This window comes from Thalassophryne amazonica, chromosome 4, assembly GCF_902500255.1.
Source record: "Thalassophryne amazonica chromosome 4, fThaAma1.1, whole genome shotgun sequence".
Classification (NCBI taxonomy): domain Eukaryota; kingdom Metazoa; phylum Chordata; class Actinopteri; order Batrachoidiformes; family Batrachoididae; genus Thalassophryne; species Thalassophryne amazonica.
Window position 1 is genome coordinate 126,694,571 of NC_047106.1, and position 18,430 is coordinate 126,713,000.

General features: G+C 41.7%; 1 protein-coding gene across 1 annotated transcript in view; it reads left to right on the plus strand.

Annotated features, from left to right (window-relative positions):
* Positions 1–18,430, plus strand: part of LOC117508691 (cullin-5) — a 54,320-nt gene that overhangs the window by 24,153 nt on the left and 11,737 nt on the right. Inside the window, exon 14 of the mRNA XM_034168504.1 lies at positions 17,814–17,937. Coding sequence (XP_034024395.1) covers positions 17,814–17,937 — 124 coding nt within the window. The remainder of the gene's footprint in view (positions 1–17,813; positions 17,938–18,430) is intronic.

Below are 18,430 nucleotides of genomic sequence, written 5' to 3' on the forward strand. Positions count from 1 at the left end.
TATCATAATCTAAATAATGCCTCATTTGTAAAAATCTATAAAAATCTCTATTTACTAAACCCAAATTGCTCCTTAATTTCCTCAAAGCTCTTGCATTTTGTATTCTTCAAGAGTTCCCACCACATATGTGGGCCCAATTCCCATTGTTTAAACTGCTTGTCTCTTTTATTTGATATAAAATCTGTGTCAAAAGCAATCCATCTTAACACCTTACAGGGACCAGTCATGTTATACCTTGTGACTACTTCATACCATACTTTCAAAGCTACCTCGAGCCATGGATTTATTTCCAAACTTAAGAGTCTATATAATTTAATATCCCCTGTTATTGCTTCTATTGGTGTCCCTCGTATCCTGCTGATTTCTATTTCTTTCCACCTAGCATTATATGAGGGATTACAAATTTAACAACATTTTGATTTGTGTTGCTTGGAAATAACTCTTTAGACATGGTAGTGCCAAGCCCCCCTTTTCTTTGGGTAACTGTATTGTTTTGAATTTTACCCTTGGCTTTCTGCCCTGCCAAATGTACCTTGAAATACATTTGTCCCATTCAGTAAATTCTCCACTTGAGATCTCTACTGGTAAGTTTTGAAAAAGGTATAGCAAACGAGGGAGGATGTTGATTTTAATTACCTCCACTCTTGATACTATTGTCATGAATGGAATTAAATTCCACCTTTCTATATCAACCTTTATTTTTGACATTAACAAATCATAATTTGCCTTTTTTAATTGACTCAGGTTTTTTGTCAGCTCTACCCCTAAATATTTTATTGACTCCTGATTCCAATTAATTCCATACAAATTTCTAATAGATTCCGCGGGGTTATAATTGTAAGTAAGGACTTGTGTTTTTTGTACATTTATTTTATATCCAGATAATTGTCCAAAGTCTTTAAATTCGGACATGAGTGCTGGTAAGGAAGTGTTTGGATGAGATAAATATATCAACACATCATCTGCGCATAAAGCAGTTTTTTGAGTCCCTCCCACCATGTCTATCCCTTGAATATTCTTATTTTGTGCTATTGCCAAACTAAGGGGCTCCAGAAATATTGCAAATAATAAAGGGCTCGCCGAACAACCCTGCCTACAACCTCTTTGTAGTTTAATATCATTAGATACCCCCCCATTCACTTTGATTTTAGCTGTTGGTGTAGAATACAAAGCTCTTATTGTCCTAATTAATGTTTCATGGAAGTTGAATTTTTGCAACACCCTGTATAAAAATTCCCACCTAACTGAATCAGATGCCTTCTCTGCATCCATCCCCATGATAATTGCCTCAAAGTCCCCATCATTTATATGCTGCATCACATGTAACGTCCGTCTAATATTATCTAGAGTTTGCCTTTCTTTAATAAACCCCGTTTGGTCCAGCTGTATGATATCGGGCAGAATCTTCTCCAAGCGACTGGCCAGAATTGCTGTAAATATTCTGTAATCTTGATTGAGAACACTAATCGGTCTATAATTTGAACATTCCAGCTCATCCTTGCCTTCTTTTAGGATCACTGATATAATTGCCTCTCGCCATGAGCATGGTATTTCTCCCTTTTGTAGCACCCAGTTAAATGTTTTTTGTAAAACTGGAATCAATAATTCTCTAAAAGCCTTGTACCATTCTGAGGTGTACTCAGGTGTACTCATTCTGATTTTGCTCCTCTGTAACTTTAGGTAGATGTAGTTTATCTAAAAACTTGTCTATTTCTGTTATATTATCAGTTGTTGAGTTTGAGTATAAATTTGTATAATATGCTTCAAAACACTTTTGAATGTCCTTGGTTTTAAATTTTACTTCTTTAGTTTAAGGATTCCTAATTTTGTAGATGCTTCTTTTGCCTCCTCTTTTTGAAATTTGTAAGCCAATAATTTAGTTGATTTTCCGCCAATTTCATAATATCTTTGTTTCGTAAATAACTTTTTTTTTTTTGTATTTCTTCAGAATAAATCTCATTTATTTGAGCCTTTTTCTTCTGCAATTCTTGATATAATTCACTGGTAGAATTTTGTTTGTGATCATGTTCCATTTTTTAAATTCTGATTGCAATATTTTGAGTTTCTTTTGTTTTTGCCTTTTCAAAAAAGCTATTTTGGCAGTTATCTTCCCTCTTAACACAGCCTTGCAAGCATCCCAGAGGACAGGCGGGGACACCTCTCCATTATCATTTTCCTTCAAGTATCTTTGAATTTCTAGTTTTAGTTCTTCTTTTATTCCTCCTTTCAATATGTTGGCATTAAGCTTCCAAAGAGTTCTCTTTTTCTCAGGTGTCAAAAGCAGATTCACATAAACTGGGCAATGATCCGATAAATCCCTCACTCCGATTTCACAGTTCTCTATTCTGTATCTATCCTTGCTATACATCATAAAATAATCAATTCTAGAGTAGTTATTGTGCAGAGAGGAATAAAATGTATAATCTTTGGTTGTGGGGTGTAATTCTCTCCAGACATCTATGATACCTACCTCTCCCATTAAATCTGTCGTCTTTTTAGCTATCCCACTTTTTGGAGGGCCTCCCGTGGAGGTATCCCACTGTGGTTCCAACCTCTGGTTTAAATCTCCCCCTGCAACTAATATTCCCTCCCCCTCAGATGTCATTAAATCAAATAGTTTTCTATAAAATATCCAATCAGATCCCGGAGGAGCATATACGTTTAAAAAGCTGATTAATATCCCCTCTAGTCTCCCCTTCACTAAAACATATCTTCCCTCTTTATCACATATTACAGACAATTTTTGAAATGGAATTCTGTCTGATATCAAAACAGCAACACCTCTCCTGTGACCCATTTTATATGATGAAGCATATACCTGTGCAAACCGGTTTCCTTTTAATTTGTCATGTTCTTTTTCTGACATATGTGTTTCTTGCAAAAATGCCACTCCCACTCCCTCTTTTTTCAATTTACTTAGAATTTTACCTCTTTTAATTGGGTTAAGTACCCCATTTACATTGTATGAAGATGTTTTAATAAAATTATTTTGCAAAGCCATCTTTAATACTTCTAAGTTTATAGTTATTCCCCCTGCTACAGTAACAACAACACTGAACAAAGAACATAATAACCTTAACTTGAACAAAGTTCACCTTTAAAATGAAAAATGAAGTTAAAGTAACTTCCAGAAATGGGGTCTCTTCATTGACCCTATTTGAGCCCCAAAAAGGCTCAGAGGGATAGCCTCTGGATTTACACCACCAGAGGGCCCCCTTGTCATAGAACCCAAACATGCCTCTGCTGACAGCTCGAGAGCACAGTCCCGACTATTTCTTACTCTCCAGGAGATTTATCATAAACAATACTCCCCACCTTTATACTTTTAACCTGAATACACAAGTCACTCATCCTGTCTCTGAGGGGATCTCCTGAAAGCGTCCAGTTTCTTCATAAACTCTGGTCTTGCCTCCTCCTGACGCTTTCCGCTCGGTGTTCGGCTCGCCCTCCAGGTTTGACGCTTCACTCTTTCAAACACATTTTTCGCTGGTGTCACTACTGTCACCTCATACCCCCTCGCTACCATATCCTTGGTCGCCTCCTCCGCTGTATTATAAATCCTCGTTCCTCCATTGTAAAATACCCAGAGTTTTGCAGGAAATGGCGTCTGAAAGCGTATTTTTCTTTCCTTGAGCAGCCTTTTTGCCTCTGCATATTCTTTGTGCTGCCTCAGAACCTCCGGAGCATAATCGTGATCGATGATTATCTTCCTTTCCTCATACATGAACCCTTTCTTCTGCCATGCCGCCTTGATAATCGCCTCCTTGCACCTGTAACTTAGCAGCTTCACCACTATTGATCTCGGAGGAGCATTTTCTGGTGGCTTGGCAGCCACAGCGCGGTGAGCCCTTTCTATCTGTAGTTCCAGTGAAGGTTCCAGCTCCAAATTCTCTTTGAGGAGACGCTCGACAAATGCGGTCATTGATGTAGCTCCGTTTTCAGCCTCCTCTTTCACATTATGGATCCTAATATTCTCACGTCTCAGCCTCCCCTCTTGGTCCGTCAGCCTCTCCATGACCTGCTTTTGCATCTCCAACAGCTTCAGAGTGGGGTCTTCCATGTTTTGAATGTGCTCCTCAGACTCCATTATGCGCTGCTCGGCTTCTTCAACACGCACGTTCGTCATTACAATATCCTCTTTCAGCTCTTTGAATGAGTCTGTGTGTTCTCTCCTGAAGTCCTTTATCTCACGCAGCACTGTTTGTAGCTCGGTCATGTTTTCTTCCCCAAGCTCTTTATCCGCTGGTTCACCCACTGCTAGCTGCATGCTAGCCGTTAGCTCCGGTCGTCTTTCAGCTTGGTCAACGTCGGTTCTTGCGTTGCCTTCAATTTTCTTTGCTTTTCCCCTTGTCATAATATTGTTCCCCTTAGTAAAGTTTAACACTCGCCTTTGTCAAAAATTCGGAGAAGTAAGATCTTCAGGGGTTTTGGAACTTTTAGTTGGGGAGCTGTTTCTCTATGCAGCCGCCCTGTTCATTGCCCAACCGGAAGTCCCATCTTCCTGTTTTCAAACTCTACATTCTTTGATTCTGTGAAAACGCACACCATGGAAAACAAATTGACAGTTTTCAGGTGGGACTAGGTGTTGTTTGACTTGTTTGATGGCAGTGCCAGTGTAATATAGTCCAGCAGTTAAGGGATAGAATCGTGCACTTTTTTACAAAAGCGCCAAACTTTGTTCAGGGACTCTTTAGGTTATATTAAGTCATGTCAAAGTGGGAGACATTTGATTTTAGCCCTGTATCCTGCTTTTTTTAAAAGGGTGTTTGCATGGTTATAATACAGTGTATCTTTTGCTATTCATATGACAATACGATCATATGGTTATTATGTAGGGGGCCAGTGATCAAGATTGGACATTGTTAAGCTGTAGAGAATGGCTACTGCAACTCGTGCAAAGCTATACTGAGCTTATGTGATCATGTATCGTCCGTTGTGCGGCGTCATACGTCGTCGTACATCCTTATACATTAGCAGGGTGGTATGTTTCAAAATGGAAAGCGGTACAGGACTCATTTCAGGCCTGTAGGGATCTTTAACAGGCCTCTACCTCTGAGACATAAAATTAGGTCACTGTGATCTTCCTAGCATGAAAGCTGTAGAGAGTAGTTCATTAAAAATATTCATGACACATTTGGGCATATCTAGGAAGTTTGCCAACCAGGTATTTACAATGTTTTCAGTTAGAAAATATGGTGATAATCGTCTTAATACCAATAACATAAAATAACAACAACAACAACAATAATAATAATAATATCATCTATAAAAACTGCAATAAAACAACATAGTGATGGTGGTGAAGATGTTTAAATGTTTACTCTTTCTAGTAGTGTGCTACAGTTTTTGTGTTACTGGATTTGAACATAAATAGTCATGCAGAATCTAAGTTATAGAAGTAACTGTTATAGAACTACAGTGTTCTTAAATTGTAACATTAATTTACCATTATTTTTTAAGAGTGTAAACTATGTTTAAGTGCATTTGTAACATACGAGTACTTTCTTTTTCTATGCATGTAAACAGCTTTCAGTCACTTTAAGTAAATTAAATATTGTTGGCAGTTTCCTCGCTTGTGAGGATAGTGGGAAGGCCTTTTTTTAGTTTATTTTCTACAAGCCCTCTGGTGGCTGAAAAGTCCAATGCAGGATGCACAAGACCTGTTACACTTGGGGCAAATGAACACTTGAGTAGGCTGGGCTTGTGCTGCTGCCCACTCTTTCTGTCTTTGACGCTTCTGGCATGAGGCCTCACTTCTTTCTGTCTCAGACTTCAGGCTGGTGGATTTGATGCTGGAACGCCAGCTGAGTCTATCTGTAGCTAGATGCTGCCATGACTGATGCTGAATGCCTGCAAGGGAGAGCTGTTTCTTCAGCTGGTCCTTATAGCGCTTTTTGGGGGCCCCTTGGTTTCGTCTCCCTTCCTTGAGCTCGCCAAAGAGAATTAATTTCGGCATGCGTGTATCATCCATCCTGGCTACGTGGCCTGCCCAACGAAGCTGTTGTTTGAGTATAATAGACTCCATGCTGGGCAATTTGGCTCTGGTAAGGATGTCCTCATTTGAGACGTAGTCCTGCCACTTGATCCCGAAGATGTTTCGGAGACAACGCTGATGAAAGCGTTCCAGTAATCTGATCTGCTGGCGATACAGAACCCAGGTTTCAGCTCCATACAGGAGGGTAGGGACCACAATGGCTCTGTAGACCTGCACTTTTGTGGAAAGGCGCAGTGCACGATTCTGCCAGACTTTCTTTGAGAGTCGACCAAAAGAACTGCTGGCCTTGGCAAGGCGACTGTCTAGGTCCTTGGCAATAGATGCGTCGTTTGAGATAACACTACCGAGATATGTGAAGTGCTCTACTGCATTCAGGCTGGTACCCTCGATGTTGATTTGGGGTGGGGTATATGCTGTATGGGGGACCGGTTGATATAGCACTTCTGTCTTTCTCAGGCTGATGGTGAGGCTGAAGGCTCTTGCTGCTTCAGCAAAACAGTTGACAATGTGCTGCAAGGCTTGCTCCGTATGGGCGACGAGGGTGCAGTCATCTGCGAAGAGCAGCTCCATGATTAGCTGTTCTGTGATCTTAGTGTAGGACAGAAGGCGCCGCAAATTAAACAGACTTCCGTCGGTTCTGAAGTGGATATAGATGCCGTCTGTCAAGACTTCTTTGGCCTCACGAGCATCATGCTGAAGAAGATGGAGAACAGAGTGGGCGCGAGGATGCAACCTTGTTTGACGCCATTTGAGATGGGGAAGCTGCCGGACAGAGTTCCGTTGTACTTCACTTGTCCCATCTGGCCTACATGCAGCTGGCGGATGATGGTGAGGAGCTTTGGAGGGCAGCCAAGGCGTGCAAGAATCTTCCACAAACCCTCACGACTGACCGTGACAAAAGCCTTGGTTAGGTCTATGAAGGCTGCATAAAGGGCCATGTTCTGTTCTCTGCACTTCTCCTGGATCTGTCTCAGGACGAAGATCATGTCGGTGGTTCCCCTGTTGGCCCGAAATCCGCACTGACTCTCGGGAGTATTTTCATGCGCAATGGTAGGGGTAAGCCTGTTGAGCCGCACTCGAGCCAAAATCTTCGGATCTCTTCAAGTGTTGGGGGGTCATCAAGTTCCCATTTCATCTCCACCTGGGGAATCTTCTCGATTGGTGACTCTTGCACAGTGCGCTTGTCACTGAAGAGGTTTTCAAAGTGTTCTGACCAACGCTGCATAATGGTTTCCTTGTCCGTCAGACGGGTGGAGTCGTCTGAGGAGTGCTGGGGTGCTTGCACTTGATGTGCTGGCCCATGGATGGTCTTAAGGGCTTCATAAAAGGAGCACATGTCTCCGGCATCGGCATGTTGTTGTGTCTTCTCCGCAAAAGCTAGCCACCAGTCATTCTGCAGTATGGGGAGCTTGCTTTGCAGTGTGGAGCAGGCATTTCTGTAAGCTGTCTTGGCAGAGTGGTCATCAAGTTTAGCTAAAAGAGTCTTGTGGCATGCACGTTTCTTTTCTAGTAGTTCCTGGATCTGTGCATCAGACTCATCAAACCAGTCTTTATTTTTCCTGGCTGAGAAGCCCACTACTTCTGCTGCCGTCTCCTGAAGGATGGTCTTTAATCTCATCCACTGTTGTTCAGGGTCGTCAGGCAGGCCTTCTTCTCCACCCAGTCTCCCCTCTAGTTTGGCCTGGAACTCCATTTTTGTGTCTATGTCTTGCAGCTTGTGGACTTGTAGCTTCTTAACCTGTGGGCCTTTCTTCTTAGGAGGGGGCTTGAAAGTGAAAGCAATCTTGGAACGGACCAAGCGATGATCCGTATAGCAGTCCGTGCTAGGCATCACCCTGGTATGTAGTATGTCTCTTCTATCACGCTGTCGCGTCAGAACGTAGTCCAGAAGGTGCCAGTGTTTGGAGCGTGGGTGTCTCCAGGTTGCTTTGAATCTCTCTTTCTGTTGGAACAGGCTGTTGGTGATCGTCAAGTCATGTGCAGAGCAGAACTCCAGCAGCAGGCGGCCATTGTTGTTACAATTGCCTATGCCATGTTTCCCTAGCACGTCCTTCCATACATCAGAGTCGCGGCCCACTCTGGCGTTGAAATCTCCCATGATGAGGAGCTTGTCCTGGGTGTCGACGAGCTGTAGAAGGTTGTGCATATCGCTGTAGAAAGCCTCCTTAACTCCGATGTCGGCCTGCATGGTTGGGGCGTACACACTAACAATAGTGGCAAAATCCTTGTTGTTGATGGGGAGCCGAAGTGACATGAGTCGGTCAGAATGTCCAACTGGCAAACTGTGTAACCTATGTGCTATGGCGCTCTTAATCATGAACCCGACCCCTGAGAGTCAACTATCTTTTTTAGCTTTCCCTGACCAGAACAGTGTGTAGCCTGTACCTTCCTGGGTGAGTGACCCTTGATCTGCAAAGCGCACCTCGCTGAGTGCAGCAATGTCTGTGTCAAGCCTTGCTAGCTCTTTGGCGACTAAGGCTGAGCGTCTTCGAGGACGATCGCTATTGTCTGAGTCCATCATTGTGCGTACATTCCAGCACGCGATTTTCAGGTTCTTTGTTTTTCTTTTCGCACTGCGTGTAGTGATGCCCGTTGGCAGCGGTGAGCCAACCGGGTCTAGTGAGACAAGCCATGTTTAGACCACCTTTTCTAGCTCCTGACCCGCCTGCATGCAGGATCGAGACTGCAGCTCCCATTGCCATCATGCACCTGCTGTTTTCGCCTCTTCCCATCGCTGCAGGGCTTTCCTTCCTGCCTGCGCTCGTTGCTTAAAGTGGGGATCAGCTCGCGCACACCAATTTCACTCTTTAGGCAAGGTGGCACTCCACAGTGGCACAGACAAGCTGAGATGGCTGTGGCGACCACCAGGCTGTAGGTTTTACATCAGAGTGACCTTCTCCTAGCCTCTGGCTAAAGAACCTTCCTCGGAGGCACGGGGGCAGTAACCCAGGCTGGGGGTTTAACATCAGGGTTTTCCTTCCCCTAGGTGGACCGCCTTAACAGGGCTAATGAGTCCCATCTATCCACTGCTATAACTCAGTCAGCTGGGAGGCTCGTGATGGCGGGAGCGCCTAGATCCCGTATAGGTCATGGACCTACCACTGCCATAAAATTAAATATAGAGTCATGATTTTATGTTATGGAAGATATAGCATAAGGTAAACTGAGTGTTTTAAATTGTAAACTAAATGGTTATGGCCATAAAAACAAAATTGATTTCTTGTAAATAATAAAAAAGCATTTCTTTCCGTCCAAACACTGTTATTTTAGAGTGTAAATATGTTAGAGTGCATGAGTAGCATCTTCCCTTTGCCCTATGCTCGCAAACAGCTATATTGCATAGGTATATTGATATTCACAATGAGTTATACAATATTTAGTTACTTTCCCTAGATTAACGCTTTTTCTAAGAGTATAAGCACACTGAAGTACATTCGAAGCATCCCTACTTAGCCTTAGTACATTTTTCATAACCTTCAAGTTTATATTATAAACTTAAATAGACATTTGGGTAAGAGTTTGTCATGAATTATATGCTGTAGAAGGCTGAAAATGGTTATTCTCTTAAACCCAAGCTTTTAGAGTGTAGATGTTTATGGATGCAATGTCTCCCGATCTTATATACTTCAGGACACTATAAAGTACCTCTGATAAAGTTTTGGCGCTTTTGTAAAAAAGTGCATGATTCCCCTAAAATTTGTCCCTTTGCCGCCGGAGTAATACCCGAGTTGTGGAGCCAACGCTAAACTGGAAATTTTTTTCAATACATTATGGATGGATAGATATTTCAGCAAAATTCTACTTCCTTAAACTTCTTAAAGAAATTAGAAAGTCTAAAACTAAAGGCAACAGCTAGAATGTCCCAATCAGTGGTGGGCACAGATAACCAAAAAATTAACTTCGATAACAGATAATAAGATAACTGAAAAGTTATCTTTGATAAAGATAAACCGATAAACCACCCAAAAATGTATCGGAAGTTACAGATAATCGATAACCAATAAATTCCGGTGTTGTCTATGGGACATTTGCAGTTACTAAAGAGCTGAAATTGATTTTTAACACGATCGCTTTTGAAAGCATCAAAAGCGGTAAAAGACCTAAAGAATAAGCAAGAATGTTTGACCATGCTGGTCCCTGCAGGAAACAGCACAGACAAATCCTTAGAGCACCCACGAAATCAACTCTTTACTAATCATAATCATTTTTCTTTCAACATTGTGCCCCTGCTGGAAGCTCTTGTTTACAACAGCGCTCCCACCACAGAGGCACACCGAGAGCAGCCATAAAGCCAGCTCCCTATCAATTTCAACACTCCGGTCAGGCGGAGGTCTTGAAAAATAAAGTCATACTAACTTATGGTTTTTTGAAAATACTGATGGAATAACTCCATTAATGTCAATTCTGTCATTTGTACAACGTTAAAATATAACATATATATTTTAATGTTGAATAAGGCACTAATTCTGAGGTTTTGTAACAAACACAGACCGCAAAGCATTCTGGGTAAAAGTGCTAAACAGTGATTGGTTCAGTAATCCATTATGTAAAGCAACACGTTAATGTGACGTGTGTCGTGTGTTGGTTTAAAGATAAATATGCTTTTTTAAAATATTCCATTTTTATTTGTAAAAACAGGCATTTTTACGGAGCCCTGGAAGTGTCATCACAATTGCATGTTTTAAAACTTTTATGATGTTGTAAAATGTGCACTCAATATTAGTAAGTAAGTAAATTTATTTATATAGTGCCTTTCACAGACATAAGGCCATGTACACACGTTGTCGGGTATTTGTAAAACCGAATATCTTACCCTTTCAGTTTGGGGAAAAAACTTCATCCACACTACGTCGTTTAAAAAAAAATCCATCCACATCGACCTGTGTAAATGTGTTGTAATTAGTCTGCCAAACCTTTGGGTGGCGGTACTGATTAAAATTCTATCCAATCAGGAGCCTTATTCTCTTGTCGTCACTTCCACAAAAACTAAAAACATGGCGCCAGTCTCATTCGTGTGGACCGATAAGGAGTCGGAATTACTTCTAACCGTAGTTTTAGAATACAAAATTAACAAAAATATATGCACACAAAAAGCGCCTGGACAATGGACAATACCAACACTTTGAGAGCAGCCATGTACCCAGACGTTTAATACTGCCATGAACACTCCTGGCCAGTAGATGGCAGTAGCGACCTTGAAAAAATGTCAAATAAAATTCCAGATAATCCGTGTCTGATACATTTAAGATGTGTGGAATTTAACAAAGGCAAATACACTAACGTCTATAAACCCAGAAAATATATTCACGAGAGTTTTAGGCACTAGAGTTTAATGCTGTTATCTGTGAACTCTGAACAGAGTGTCTGAAATGCATTTGTCCTGTCGTGAACGTCTGAGATTACCTTATGCTACCCATAATGCATTGCTGCCTGGCACAGCATGTGCTCACAAAACCTTAAAAATTAGCACATTACTTTAAAACAAAAACATATATCTGATATTTTCACTTTATAAACTTCAGACATGACAATAATTTTAAATAACTTGTCTAAAATGAGTGGTTAAAATTTGAACCATAAGTTGACTTGGTGACATTGCGATTATATTAGTATGGTGTTAAAGGAAATGACTTTTTTTTGGTCACCAGTTCTCCTTTGCTTACAGACGATAGAGTGGTTTTTGTTTGCAGAGGGTAGAACAACATGCCTATTAGGAAACTTTTAACAGGTAGGTCTCAACAGCTTTAACAGTTTTGAAAGTGTTTTTCACTGTTCAGCTTAGTTTAGTACGTTATTGGTCTAAAAGTTATCGGACGGTAATTCATCGGAAGATAATTAGTCCAATGATTTTTAAATTTATCTAAAAAGATAATCCGATAATGAAAACATTATCTTCGATAATTATCTGTTGTAGCAAATATGGCCACAAAGACATCTGTACAGAACAAAAGTGGGTTTAATTTTCCACTTTTAACAAAGAACTGACTCTCCAGACATTCCTAAGGGCCCCTTCACACATAACACGATTGAAGCTGACTAGCGCACGAAGGAGGAATTGCATTGCCATTCATGAAAAATCAAAGCTGCCTCTAACGCCTCATACCTGTAGCTACAACCATTCACACACACAAGTGGCCTAAAGACAGAGAGTACCCTGTGAGTGCCCATTCGAGCCCTCTTGCGGCAGGTGTCGGCCAAATTCCAGGTGTCACACACGAACATCCAGTACCACTCGCAGAGCACTTAGGAAATTTGGTGCCATTCGTGCTGTTAGCAGGAAAACAGAAAGCAGGCGAGTACTTTGAGATGCTGGCTATGAAATTTGTCTTAAGTGCCCCACGAGTGTGGCGTCAGCAAGCAACACACGTGGCGTGCGAGAGTGTCGGCTCCCCCCAACACATGTGGCGTTCGGGGGGGGGGGCATACTTACATGAAATGCTGATATGTATGTACAGATGGGGACCGGCCAGCCACGCCTGAGCGCACACAGCATGGCAAGGTGCCTCTCAGCTGATCACTGGCCAGAGACTCACTCACAGCTGCTCAGTGCACACAACGTGTCATATTAAAAACACAGAGACCATAGCCAGGACAGGTATATAAATAAGTACGACAATAATGACATACACAATTACATGCCAAAAAACTAAAATGAATGACCACATAACACAGAAACAGAGAGTGACACTTTGGTCTTGGTGCTGAATGGACAGGGGGTGTGTCTGCCAGCAGCAGCAGCTGTTGAGATCTGTGGTCCTGGACATCACAGCTGTACCGTGTTTTGAAGGACATGACTTTACAACTGTCCACCGTGATGCGCATGTGTGTGCTTGCTGTCCTTACGTGGAAACACATAAAAACATACAGTTGTATGCAAAAGTTTGGGCACCCCTGATAATTTTCATGATTTTCCTTTATAAATCATTGGTTGTCTGGATCAGAAATTTCAGTTAAATTTATCATATAGCAGACAAACACATTGATATTTGAGAAGTGAAATAAAGTTTCTAGTATTTTCAGAAAGTGTGCAATAATTATTTAACGCTCTACCACCCGCCTCATTTTGACTTGTCAGTATCCCACAAACAAAAAGTAAAATTTCCCATTGATGGGATATACAGGCTTAGAATGGGTTAAACAAAATTAGGCAGGTGCATAAATTTTGGCACCCTTGTTATTTTATTGATTTGAATACCTTTAACACTAATTACTGGAACACAAAATTGGTTTGGTAAGCTCACTGACCCTTGACCTCCTTACATAGGTGAATCTAATCATGAGAAAGGGTATTTAAGGTGGCCATTTGCAAATGTTTCTCCTTTTTGCATCTCTTCTAATGAGTGGCAACATGGGAGCCTCTAAACAACTCTCAAATGACCTGAAAACAAAGATTGTTCAACATCATGGTTTAAGGGGAAGGATACAAAAAGCTATCTCAGAGATTTCAGCTGTCAGTTTCCACTGTGAGGAACATATTTAGGAAATGGAAGACCACAGGCACAGTACTAGTTAAGGCCTGAAGTGGCAGGCCAAGAAAAATCTCAGATAAGCTGAAGCGAAGGACGGTGAGAAAATTCATTGTCAACCCACAGACCTGCTCCAAAGACCTACAACATGATCTTGCTGCAGATAGTGTCTCTGTGCACCGTTTAACTATACAGTGCACTTTGCACAAAGAGATGCTGTAATGCAGAGAAAGCCTTTTCTGCGTACACGCTATAAACAGTCGCTTGAGGTATGCTAAAGCACATTTGGACAAGCCAATTTCATTTTGGAATAAGGTTCTGTGGACTGATGAAACTAAAATTGAGTTATTTAGCCATAACAAGGGGCAGCAGTATGCATGGCTGAAAAAGAATACAGCATTCAAAGAAAAACGCTTGCTACCTACAGTAAAATTTGGAGGTGGTTCCATCATGCTGTGTGGCTGTGTGGCCAGTGCAGGTACTAGGAATCTTGTTGAAGTTGAGGGTCACATGGATTCCAGTCAGTATCAGCATATTCTTGAGAACAATGTTCATGAATCACTGACAAAGTTGAAGTTACACCAGGGCTGCATCTTTCAACAACACGACTATAAACACTGCTCAGAATCTACTGAGGCATTCATGCAGAGGAACAAGTACAATGTTCTGGAATGGCCATCTCAGTCCCCAGACCTGAATATTATTGAAAATCAGTGGTGTGATTCAGTGAATCAGTGGGCTGTCCGTGCTCGGAAACCAACAAACCTGAAATGTTTTGTAAAGAAGAACGGTCCAAAATACCTTCGACCAGAATCCAGACTCTTATTGGAAGCTATAGGAAGCTTTTAGAGGCTATTTCTGCAAAAGCAGGATCTACTAAATGTTGATGTATTTTTTCTGTCGGGGTGCCCAAATTTATGGCCCTGCCTAATTTTTTTAAGAATTATTGCACACTTTCTGTAAATCCTGTAAACTTCATTTCACTTCTGAAATATCACTGTTTGTTTGCTATGATATATTTAACTGAAATTGCTGGGCCAAACAACCAATGATTTATAAAGGAAAATCATGGAATTCATCAGGAGTGCCCAAACGTTTACATACAACTGTATATCACTTATGCTATGGGCTGGAGTGAGCATACAGCGCGTACATTGACAGGCTGTCCCAGGTGAAACGAACCATCAGATCATGTGAACACGCAGCAGGTGATATGAATATCACGTCACCCACATGAGGTATGTTCCACGATGCGGTGTCTGTCCTGCGGCACGCCGCTTACAGGACATGCCCCGGAGTCCGGTCACTGTCCAGCGCAGTGCGCTGCTAAAACAGCTGACTGCAGCTCAGCTGGAGAACACAGAATGCACGTGTGGGTCATCACATGCTGATAATTACGCACCAACACGATCACATGAGGACCAGCCAACATTTGAGCGTGTGGCACTGTGTGAAGCCGGCCTGGCCAGCTGTCACTTCCACCACGTAAATTGTAGTTTACATGACACACAGAAAGAGTGGAGATTAAATAACACAAATAAAGGTGAAGGCGTGAACTCATTCGTGATCACTTTGCTCATATGCTTTGCTGTGGACACACAGCACCTGTCAGCTGACCACAGACTGTCAGCTGGACTTGGCACGCAAGGTGTTAAATTACAAACACAGACATCAGACAGATGCAGGACAAACACATAATAATACAAACATAAAATGAAAATCACAGAATGAAGGACCAGAGTGTGAGCCCTTTTTTCCTGTGAGCTGCTGAGGTCCGCTGACGGAGGTGGGCATGTCAACGTGCAGCTGTTCAAATTATCTGTGTTCGTAAGTCACAGCTCGGGAACACCTGTACTGGCTTGCAGGATATGAAGTTGCATAACTACAGCGTGAAGCATGGACGTTGGCATGCTGTCCTCTGTGGAAATAAGTTAAAACACATACTCTTTCAGCTGACCGCCCCTTCAGCGCACCGCAGCACTGGTGAATATCATGCGATGCAGGAAATCGCCTCACGGGACGCCCCTGTGAGGCATGTTTCACTGTGGGATTTCCCCACATTGTAATAATTAAAACAAAGATCACATTTGCAGCAGATCACTGCACGCTGGACACGACATGGCGGCTGACGTGTTCACGACACGAGAGCCGGGCTGTTCATGAGACGGGAGCCGGCCGGCTCTTCATGTATTATCAGTTGTGGTGTTTTTTAAATTGTTTTTTCCTCCGCTGCTGTGTGCGTGACTTTCCACGTGCTTGTGCGAATGAACATGAGTGTGCACAAAACTGTCACCGTGGTATCGTGCACGCCTGTTTGACCATGTGTCTCTCCGGACAGCAGGTGGAGTGTTTCATGGTTCCCCATTTCGTTTTTGATTCGTAGATTTTTTTCCGGTTTCTGTGTCTTTCTTGTTATGTGTAAAGGGACCCTAAGGTTGGAATGTCTTAAAGTGGCTCTGTGGTATCACCCTATACAAAATCCTCACAACCTCCCTTTCCCAAAGTCACTTGCTCCACACTTCCTGTCAACACCAGTTCAATCAGAATTTTAGTTTAATGAAACCGGTCCAATTCAGAGACCAAGGCACCAACAGGACACATCCTACCGAAAACAGCTCAATAAACATATAACCTCACTAGCCAGATGGCCAAAGATCAGAGGTCATACAACATTGGGAACACAGTGCCCCCTTGTGGAAGGACACAGACCCCTCAGTACACAATTATACTTTCACAAAAGAAAATCTGTTTGTGCATGTTGAAATGTTATTTATTGATTATTAATGAATCATCATGTGTCAACAGTGTCTTTTGTTAATCACTTCCTTTTTCTAGGATGGGTTTAGAAAATGACTTTCAGTCAGCTTATATTTGTTAACCAAAAAAAAAGAAGGTACATGTCATTTATTATATCTGATGTGCTTTTCAATTAACTTTCTGTTAAAGGACCTGATGGCAAGTGGGCAGAGCTTGCAATCATGCGTGTAGCGTTCTTTAAAAGAACCTAACACAAAGGAATGCGCTCTCAAGCTCTTTTCCCTGGATTCGTCAAGCTCTGCTCTTGAACCCTTAACTTTCCTTTACCCTCCGTTTTCTTAGTCCTTAGTCTAAGCTTGTGGCTTTTCTTTCATTGTTTATTTGTTTTAATCCTGTGTTTTTATGTTAGCCGTAGTCTGGAACATTGGAAACGTTTACCAGTAATTTTAAGGCCTGAGTCAAGTCATCTGCTTTTTGAAAACAATTTCCTAGTTTTTCAAATTAGAAGTAAATTTGCCTGTCTCAAAATTCTTCCTTTTCCACCTGGTAACAAAAGTGTTTGTGTTAACATTAATTTTTCTTCACAACTTTCTTTGCCAAACCTTGAACTTTTATTTGCCAAACCTTGACTTTTAATTGATCTTCCACAGGTTTTGGAAGCCACCAGAGCATTTTTGACAACAAACACTGAAATATTCATCCTGGGTTGATTACGGTGGCCATGGGGTCAATTTCAAGGTCACATCGAGATATTCACAGTATTGTCATTGCCCCCTTGTTAACGTGATATCTCAAAAGCCAGTTGACCAGACAGTCAATTACGATGACCTAGGGTCAAATCCAAGGTCACAATGAGATTTTCAAGATATTGTCATTGCCACACTTCTTAGTGTGATAGCTTAAGAACCAGATGACCCATTTCATTCAAATTTAGAATAAGGGTGTATCTAGGTAATCTTCTGACACTTTGTATTAGTGATTTGTGGGGACCAGGGGGATATGCCATCTCCTGGTGACTCTTGTTTAAACACACTGCTGTTATCTTGAACACAACTGTACCCTGCCTTCTATTTGCACATCTACTTTGCCCGACTGTTTGGACAATTACTGTGACCATTGCTGCCACACAATTGCAAATTTTCCCATGCAGGACTAATAAAGGAATATCTTACCTTATTAGCTCAGAAACATATAAGTACTTTACAAAATAATAGAACACTTCTTCTACACAAATTTAGCTGTAATAAAACAGGATTGTGTGTTGTTTTGCAACTGAACACAAACTGTTTTTGAACTGTTTATACTTGAGAGTATATACAGTTAGATGGTATCATGGCTACCTAATAGGGCAAACCCTGCCATATCGGCCATTGCTTATTTCATCCACCAGTGCAGACCAGTTCTTTTTTCCTTGCCAAACTGGTGGCTGTGGGAAGGAGTGTGTTGGCATGTGGAATCTATAGAAATATATTGGCACAGTGTCAAAAACCAGATAGGAAGATAAGCATGGATAAAATTTCTGCTTCTGTTTAATCTGACTCCTCTGCCTCCACCCCTCATGTGTTTTTTGTATGCATGTGTCTGTGTGTGTGTAGGAAGTAGGAATGCCTGCCGACTATGTGAACAAACTAGCCAGGATGTTTCAGGACATCAAGGTCTCAGAGGATCTCAATCAGGTCTTCAAAGAGATGCACAAACACAACAAGCTGGCGTTGCCAGGTACCCACAGCCATCACCGCCAGCCACACGCATAGAAATCATGCTCCACTTAAGGAATACATTTATTTTGCACACTACTATACAGTGTAACAATATACGATCGAACTGTATTTCTCCACTGAGGGTAATTCAACTTCACACACTTCCATTAGCACTGACCCAGTCCCTGTTGAATGTCATAAAAAAATCATTTACTGGACTTTAGCTTGAAAAGAGTCTACAGCTTCTCTTACTGTGAAATCATTAATACACTTTGTTGGGTGTCCATAAGTATTAAGCCGAACACCACAGTTTGTACCATTTTGATTATCTATTTCTAGTTTACATTTGCATTTTGCAAAACCTCTTATTCAAAGCAACTTATAGTTACACACACCATGCAAGGTGCCGTGCACACACAGGAATAATTTGGGTTTCTCCATCTTATCACAGACCCTGTTCCACAGAGAGTCTGGGATTTGATCCACTGTTCTTTTGGTTCATCCATTCTACC